Here is a 9,162-nt window from a genome sequence, read left to right as displayed (position 1 = left end):
AGTTATCCCGGTTTGTCCCGGGTTATCCCGGTTTATCCCGGGTTATCCCGGCTTGTCCCGGGTTATCCCGCTCCGGCCGAACCGCCACGTGGGGGCGCCCGCGCTGCGCTGTCCCCGCGAGCCAATCAGCGCGCTCCGTGCGCCGCTGCCGCGGGGCACGCTGGGAGTTGTAGTCCCCGCGGCGCACCGGGGTGGCGGAGCGGTGTCCACCAGCGGCCCCTCCGCGGCTCGGCGCGGGCGATTCCCGCACTGATGGCTCCTCACGGACACTCGGGGACATGCAGGGTGGTTTCCGCCATCCCGCAGCTCCCCGGGAACCGGGCATCGGTGTCGCGTGGGGATGAGGTCAGTGGGAGGAGCGGGCGGGTGTCATGGCCGCGGGGCGGGGGAGCTGCGCCCTCATGAACGCCCTCGGGGAGGAATGCGGGCGGGGCTCGGGGCTGGGTWAAGAAGAGCCCGCCTTGAAACAATCTCAGTGGAACTTGTGCCAAACTCAGGATGTTGCAACAGAAGAGTTAAATTGCATCTTCAATTTCGTAACAAACAGGCACGTGCACAGCTTTTTCTTCCTCTGAGGAACCACGTTTTCCAGTTTTAAAAATGTCCTGATTATCACAGAATCAACACGCTGATTTGTGGTGGAAGGGACCTTAAAGATCATCACATTCCATGGGCAGGGACAGCTCCCGCTATCCCAGGTTGCTCCAAGCCCCATCCAGCCTGGCCTTGGACACTTGCAGAGATGGGGCAGCTGTGTGATGCCCAAAAAGATGGGYTGGAAATAAAACCCCACAGAGCGGTTTCTGTGGAGCAGGGWTTTGTTTATTGCAGMGCTGGAGGTGAGGGGGATCTCTCCCCCTAACTCACCCACCTTTGTCAAGTGTTTAARTACTTATTTATACAGTAAGTATTGTGTCAGCATAACATCATCATATACATGTACAGAACTAATTTACATAAGGTTACCTCATGGTTATAAATAGCTTTTCTRTGCTGCGCTTGTGCTTCCCCAATTTAAGTGGTCTTGGGGGTCTTCCTCGATGAAGGCTCAGGGTCTTCCTCACATTTGAACTTTTCAACTTTTCCTTCAGAGCACGCACAGTTATGGTGTTCCTTGGGCTTTCTGCATCTAACCAGTCTAAATTCTTCATCTTGTGGCTAATTGGCTTTACACTGGCCAATTTCTCATTAGTTCACCTTGCTGTTTCCTAATTAGCTCTATTTGTCTATTTTCGGGGTTGTTCACCTGGTGAGTTTTTGCTCACTTAAGCAATAAGCAACGAGTTAACTACATTTGGCTATTACACTGTATAGAAAGTTAGCATTCGGGTCATGTAAGTGTTAAAAATTATGATTCAGGTTATGTAAGTATTAAAAAGTTATCATTCAGATTACATGGGTATTTTATAAATCAAGCTATATAAAGTTATYCTTCAGATTACATAGGTATTTTATAAATTAAGCTATATAAGCATCTTGTACCTTTGACCCAAGTTATATRAGCATCACWTGGCKTCTCTRGGAAATCCATTCCAAGGCCTCACCACCCTCACAGGGAAGAATTTTTTCCCAATGTCCCAGCTAAACTCACCTTTTGTCAGTTTGAAGCTGTTCCCCCTTGTCCCAAGTCCCTCTCCAGCTCTCCTGGAGYCCCTTTTGTCACTGGAAGGGGCTCTAAGATTTCCCTGGAGCCTCCCCTTCTCCAGGCTGGACATTCCCAGCTCTCCCAGCCTGCCAATTCTGTGTCCTTTGGATATGTGAGAGAAAGAAAAAGATCCCCAAGCCAAACTCAATATCACTGTGTGTGTTTTGTAACACTGCCAACCCCATAACCACCAASGAGCATTTCGTAACACAATTAAGCAGAAATAAAAACCTAATTATGTTGTGGGAAAGGGAACAAGGGCTTGTGGTCTGGAGGCAAAGATAATGGAAAAAATATATGAAAGTGGTGAAATAGTCAAGAAAGAAGGATGAGAATGAGCCTGAAAGATGTTTGGTGAGAGCAGAACAGGYCATAAAAATATGATAAAATATATATAAATGAGATTCCTTTCTTTATGGAGGGTCTGGCTGCCAAATAAGGGGAGTATTTTTCCTGTACAAAAGCTTTTAGTTTTCCAAGTTTAAAATCAAATGCTGCATCTCATTCTGAGATTTCTTGCAAAATTTTGTGTGTTTGCTTTCCTGAGGCTGATTCATTGTTAAGTAATTGATGAAAAACAAGCCATGAGCATTGTTTTTAAATATTCAAACCCAATTTTTAGATTTTTCTAGCAATTCCCCCTCCACTTTTTTTTTTTTTTTTTTACCTGAAACTATTACTTGAATATGAATTAACCTTAGTCTGCTAGAAAATGAATTCTGGATTTTAATTTAACATTTCAAGAAAAAACCCTAACTTAGCAAAAGTTAATACACATTTCTGCTGCTGCCAGGATAAATTCTAGGCAGGGCAGAGACAGGAAGTCTGGATGACCAGTATGAATTCCAAAATTTTAGGTAGTTACCCTTGATTGAGATAACACAAATCTGTCTAAAATGGGATTAATAAACAACCAGATTTTTACCACCCCCAAGGGGATACATTTCTTTCCAATATCCAAACTAATCCTTCCCTCCTTGAGTTTAAGGTCATTTAAAGCCAAATATTTAAAGGGTGGCCACAGCCTTGATTCTGTGAATCCATCTTTTGTATAAGAGTTAAAAAATAGGGAGGAAAGGGAGGAGAAAATGTCACTGAAACACCGAATGCAATTTTTTTTGATTCCCAAAATCTTGGGAATTTTAAAGCCCAGAACTGGACCCCAACGTGAATTTCATAAGGGGATACTATTTTTAGAGGAGAAAAATAAATCATTCACAACCTATTTTATGTCACATATTTTTGTATCTGGTACCACCTTACGAAGAAAAAAGAGATGGGAAAATGCCCTGGTTGCATGGCAAGCAATAAAATCCACACATTAATAATATAGCTGGGTTTTGCTTAAGGAAAGAAAATAGCTTTTTTTATTTTATTTTATTTTTTGAGGATACATCAAGAATTTCAGGAATCCCTTATATTTAGGAATAGATGCCTGAAAATGCTTCCTCTCCACCCCTCACTAGAGATTAGCCAAATAATGATTTTCAGTGGCAAAAGCAAAGTGTAAATGCACAGAGGATCACTCATATGGGAATTTCATAAATACAGAGTGTTTTTCCTCAATTTAATCGCATGGTGGTGCTGTCTGTACTCCCATCCCCTGTTCCAGCAGGGAAGCTCCACTTCTAGGAATATGAAAAAAAGCTCTGGATGAGTCAGTCCAGCGGTATTGATTTCTGAGAGCAGCCAAAAATAGACACGCAGGGAAAGGGAATCAGAAACTGGGTGAGTGTATTATGATCCTTCCCTGCTAAATGATTCCAGTGCTGGCAAAGAAATTCACAGCTGTCTCTTTCTAGTATTAGAGGCTGCTGGGCATGAGGAAAAAAAAAAAAAAAAAGAGGATGTCTCAATTTTGAGGAATATTTAGAGATTAGTACTTCTGTCCATTAAAGGATGATACAGCTGATGGATGATAAAGAGTTGACCTCTAATGGATACTTCCCACCAGACCAGGTTTCTCCAAGTTCCATCCAGCCTGGCCTGGAACATTTCCAGGGATGAGGCARCCYCAGTTTCTCTGGGAAAGCAGTGTCAGAGCCTTATCAATAGAAAATATTCTCTCAATATTCTCAATTGTTTATTGCAGTGCTGGAGGATGAGGGGGATCTCTCCCCATAACTCACCCACCCTTGTCAAGTGTTTAAATACTTATTTATACAGTAAGTATTTTTTAATATTGGTATGTCAGCATAACATCACCATTTAYGTGCCTGGAACTAATTTACATAAGGCTATCTTTATGGTTATGAATAGTTTTTCTGTACTGTGCTTGTACATCCCCAATTTAAGTAGTCTTGGGGGTCTTCTTCAATGAAGGCTTAAGGTCTTCCTCACATCTGAACTTTTCATCTTTTTCTCAATATTCTCTTTTGCTGTTGAAAAGGGAAAATGCATATATTCTTTACTAAATTCCATAGTAAGTCTATCCCAGCTTTTGCAGTGAGCCTTGATTGATCCAGTGGCAGCAAACAGCTCCTTGCAGTGGATCTTTTTGGGAACACRTGGCTCTGGTGGGTGGATAGGAAGAGGACTGTAGCAGAATTAGACTTGCTAGTCCAAACCTTTCCTCCTTCATGAACCAGGAAAAGCATCCAAATCCCCCCTCTGCACATAGGTTGGGAATAAGACTCTAGCTTGGTACCTTGGAATTCAGATGCCTCTTTTAAAAGGCACTCAGAGTTTGGAATTGCACACAAGCTGAGGCATCCTTAGGCACCTGTCCACCCACTACATTTAGATTCCATTGCCTCTGGAAAAAGAAGTATTCTTCAGTCCTGCAGGGAGCAACCAACCAAGGCCCTTCAGCTTAACAAGCCCTTCTGGGCATYCTGAAGAAGTCTCTAAAGATCTTGGAACCTTCTTAAGAAGCTCCTGGTGGACCTCCCCTCATCTTTTTAACAAGTCCCCATGGACAACTTCACCAGGACTGAGAAGGAAACTTTCCTCCTTGTTAAAGGAAGTGAGAACTTCCAGAGCAGTTCACTTTGTCACAACTTCTCCACACCTTGGTTGGAGAGTTTGTGGCTTGGCCAACACCTCCCCAGCCCTCCATCTGGTTGGTGCAGGAATTTGAAGGATAATGGATCCTTCACCATTATCCTGCACCAGCAGCTGCTCCTGGCCAACAACTTTTGGTTGGCAGAAGTCACTCAGGACCTTGTGAAAGTGCCTGGGACATCCCAAGGGGGCCATCAACAGGTGATGGACCAGATTCTGGTTTCCAGGGGTCCAGTCAGGAGTAAAGGTGTGGATAAAGATAAATCCAACTGCTGKGCCCTGGTTGTGCTGACACTCAGAGCCCTGGAGGAGCTGGAATAAGGATTTTTTTTTTTTTTTTTTCTGGCAGATTAAATGCTTCATGTGCAAGTTGTAATGCAAGATTATGACTCCTCACAGTTGTACTCTTGCTCACACTGATGGTTTTCCCTGCATTTCAAGCACCTTAAGGCTACAATAAATACAAGGTCTCATCACAAAATGAAAGCATTTAAAAATCCAGAGCCACTTGAATTTCAGTAAAAGAGATTTTATTAAACATATCAGAAACTTTTGGAGTCAACCAAGTGAGGATAATCTTAGCATTTTTACTGGATGACTTATTATTTGTCTACAAATAAGAGAGGTGGTGAAGAGCGGAGTGAGCTGCAGGAAGCAGAGTCACCTCYTTTTCCAGTAAGATTTGACACAGCAAGGAGAAAAAATGGGAAAAAAGAAAAATGTAGTGGCAAACATGGCTCCAGAGATTCCAGCAAGCATACACTCAACAAGGAGAGGGGAAAGAGAGAGGAGAGAGATTTCAGGACTGATCTGAAAAATATAATTTAATATATTTGGAGTTTAATTTCGAAAGGGATAAAAACTGCTTTAGTACAGTCTATCTAAGTGAGCCTAAGTACCAATTCCCAGAATTCCTGCTCTAAAATATGCATCCAACACTTGCCTGCTCTCACTTAAGCTTCCTTAGAGTGTTCAGTGGAGAWCATTCCCAGCTGGAGTCTTCTCCTCCTGTGACAATGACCTAAAACTGTGCCATAAAATTCTGGAAGTGCACAGCTCTCCCTTCTAAAMTGCAGAGGGCGCCAAGAGAAGTTTTCAGCCCAGAAAAGGAATTTTGAGGCCAGATAAATTAGTTTGGATTCCAGCGTCTAATTTTTAGATGGCTGAAAGTTAAAGAAAATCAGTCACAAACTGMAGTTCCTACCCAGCTGATGGTGGAGACTGGGCGAGGTTTTCTTGTCTTGTTAAAGCACTTCTCACCCGGCTGATCACCCTTTTTAGGGCACATTTTACCTCTTTGTTCCTCAGGCTGTAGATGATGGGATTTAGGAGCGGTGTGATCATTCCATAGAGCATGGAAACGAYCCTATCCAGACGAGGGGAGTAGGTGGAGGAAGGGCGGACGTAGGTGCAGATGGTGGTCCCGTAGAAAAGGCAGACCACAGTCAGGTGAGAGCCACAGGTGGAGAAAGCCTTTTGCCAGATGCCAGGAGAGTTCCTGGACAGGATTTCCAGCAGGATGTAGATRTAAGAGACCAGAGTGGCCACGCAGGCACTGCTGCCCAGCACCCCGGCCACTGCCAGGATCACCAGCTCCCTGCTACGGGTGGGCGAGCAGGAGAGGGCCAGCACAGGAGGGATGTCACAGTAATACTGCTGGATTTTGTTAGGGCCACAAAAGGACAGCGTGAAAACCAGAGAGGTGTGCAGCAGGGCGTTGAGAAGCCCCGCTGCCCAGGTGCCCGCGGCCAGCTGAGCGCACAGCTTGGTGCTCACGATGCTCAGGTACCTCAGCGGGTGGCACACGGCCACGTAGCGGTCGTAGGCCATCACAGCCAGGAGGAAAATCTCTGTGCCCACCACAACAATGAAGGAAAAGTGCTGGAACAGGCAGCCAGTGAAGGAAATCGCCCTGTTCTCCAGCAGCAGAGCCCCCAGCATCTTGGGCACGGTGATGGTGGGACATAAGAGGTCCAGCAGGGCTAAGTTGCTGAGGAAGAAGTACATGGGGCTGTGCAAGTGAGAGTCGGTGCTAATGGCAACGAGGAGCGTGATGTTGCCAGCCATAGAGGCCAAATAAATGAGAAGAAACAGCGCAAAGAGAAGCAAACGGATTTCTGGAGCATCAGAAAGGCCCACAAAAACAAATTCAGATACTATTGAAAGGTTGATCTTCTGCGTTTCATCTTTCATTGTGGGAAGGAGGCAGAGGTTTCCCTGGAATAAAGAAGGTATAACATAGTTACAATTTCATTCCCATTCTAAAGATTCTGAGGAGGTTTTTTTGTCCGTTTTGAAATTCAAAATAATTCCCAAGCATTGCCACACTCAAAATCTAAATTTTGCCCACATTTCCCTCATGTAAAAGGCAAAATGTACCCGTCAAGCTTCACAGTGATTAATCCAAAATTCTTGCCAGTTGCCATCTCAGACTCAAGAGCTGAAAGTTGAAATTACCTTCCCTGTGGTGTCCAGCTTGGACACAGCCCCAGGCAATGCAACGGGGCATTGGAGGTTCTCTGAGCAAGGGGAGTGGGTTACAGATCCCTAAAATTCCTTCCAGCATAAGCTATTTATGTTGAAAGGGATTTAGTATTTAGAATTTAGAAATTATTTACTGTTAATAATTTCACTAAAGGGGTTATATTAGTAACTGAAGCTAAAACTTATTTTGTAAGGGAGTGGTGCTGTCAGAGAAGAATTAGATCCCTGGTAATCAGCAGATTAATGCATTTTGGGGGATTTTGTTCAGCTTTTGGATGGGGCTTGGAGCAAACTGATGTATTGGAAGGTGTCCCTCCCCACAGCAGGAGGCTGGAATCAGCTGAATTTCAAAGTTCCTTCCAACACAAACCATTCTGTGATTCTGTCATAAAAAAAAGTTATAATTTGGCATCCAATTAAAAACTTCCCACTTTTTTTTTCTATACATTTTGCTCCATGATAGTATTAATACTTTTGGGATCTATCTGGACTTTCCCCCCATCCCCTTTCCCCAACTCAAAGTCTAAACTTGGCGATAAAGGATCTTCCCATTTATCCTGCATTGCTCCATGGAATGTAGCTCAGTTTTTACACTGAGGATTTACATACCAACATTATAGGGAGGGAAAGCAAAGTTCAGTCCAAATACCTCCTTTTGGAGAGATTTTGGGATTGATTTTGAGACGGTGGGAATATTGTACCAAGTTCTCATTTGTAAGAGATGCAGAGATAAATAGATCAATGAAATATTTCATCTGAGCCAGGCTCCTCTGTGGTCTCATGTTCTTCCAGAGACCTGAGAGTGACCAAAGTCAGAGCTTAAACGTAAGAAATATTTTAGTCAGCAGAAATAAAAAGGACATCCAGCAGCACTTGTTCATAAAATGGGGGGACTCATTCAGGTGAAATAGCACAGAAATAACACAGAAATACTCACTGCTACACAGAATTAATTACAGGTGATATACAGAAGTCTGTATCCCCAGGAAAAACATTGATCCTTTTTTCTTCTTTTTACATGTGACAGAAAAATTATTTCACTCTTAAAGAAGAGATGAATCCAATTCAGCAGCTTTGGAATATGCACACAGACACCTGTCAGCACTGGCACAAGGACATGGCTTGTCTGCAGGGGTAGGCACCTCTCTTCATTAATGAGGTTTTATAAATATGAGGGAGTGTCTGGGGACAAGTGTCTCTGAAGCTTTTTTGGATGTTCCCTTAATTACATGTATGAGTGGTTTTCCAGAATATTGCCAAAGGGGGCTGGAAATCAAAGGAACCAAAAATTACCAGCACCAAAATCCTCCTCTGGTCCTATTAAGCATCCATGATTTATGGGAGCAGCACTTCCCAGGTGATGTCCAGGACTAGGAACAGCCCTGTTCCTATTCCAGCAACACTTGACCATAACTTGTGCACTGTTCACGTGAATGGCTCTGGCTGTCAGGCATTGCTTCATCCTGTTTGCTGTGTCTGCAGGGTGTGACTCCTGGAAAATTAAGGATTCTGCATTTTACACAGGCAAACAGTGACAGGAAAAAAGGGAATTGATTTAAACTAAAAGATGAGGGATTTAGGTTGGATATTGGGAAGAAATTCTGGCACAGGTTACCCAGAGAAGCTGTGGCTGCCCCATCCCTAGAAGTGTCCAAGGCCAGGGACTTGGAGCACCCTGGGATAGTGGAAGTTGTTCCTGTCCATAGCTGGGGGTGGAACAAGGTGAGTTTTAAGGTTCCTTCCAACCCAAACCATTCCAGGACTCTAAGGTGGAGCTCCCCAAGGCTCACAGAGCACAGGCCTATCCTGCCATGGGAGTGCAGAGCTGTGGCTGGAATAAATCCCCARATTTATTAATGGCCCTGACCTTTCCCTGTATGCTATAGTTAACCCAAGGACCATCAGACATCACGCTTCCCAGGRAGTTTTGCAATAAAGAATTTTGTAATAAACTCAGATGACAGAAAGAGATAGAGCAAAGAAGTTCATCCCTCACCTCTCCCTTTCAACCAGAACCATTCTGTGATCCT

General features: G+C 43.9%; 1 protein-coding gene across 1 annotated transcript; it reads right to left on the bottom strand.

Moving 5' to 3' along the window:
• Positions 1–5,848: 5,848 nt before the first annotated feature.
• On the bottom strand, positions 5,849–6,841 carry LOC130580079 (olfactory receptor 5V1-like). Its single transcript, XM_057377349.1, has one exon. It carries the CDS (start codon positions 6,839–6,841, stop codon positions 5,849–5,851), a length of 993 nt encoding a protein of 330 aa, XP_057233332.1.
• Between the last annotated feature and the right edge of the window lie 2,321 nt (positions 6,842–9,162).

Source organism: Malurus melanocephalus, unplaced genomic scaffold, assembly GCF_030028575.1.
Source record: "Malurus melanocephalus ecotype Western Australia unplaced genomic scaffold, MMel_1.1 scaffold_310, whole genome shotgun sequence".
NCBI lineage: Eukaryota > Metazoa > Chordata > Aves > Passeriformes > Maluridae > Malurus > Malurus melanocephalus.
Note: the sequence above shows the minus strand (reverse complement) of the source record. Positions and strands in the feature narration are given on the sequence as shown.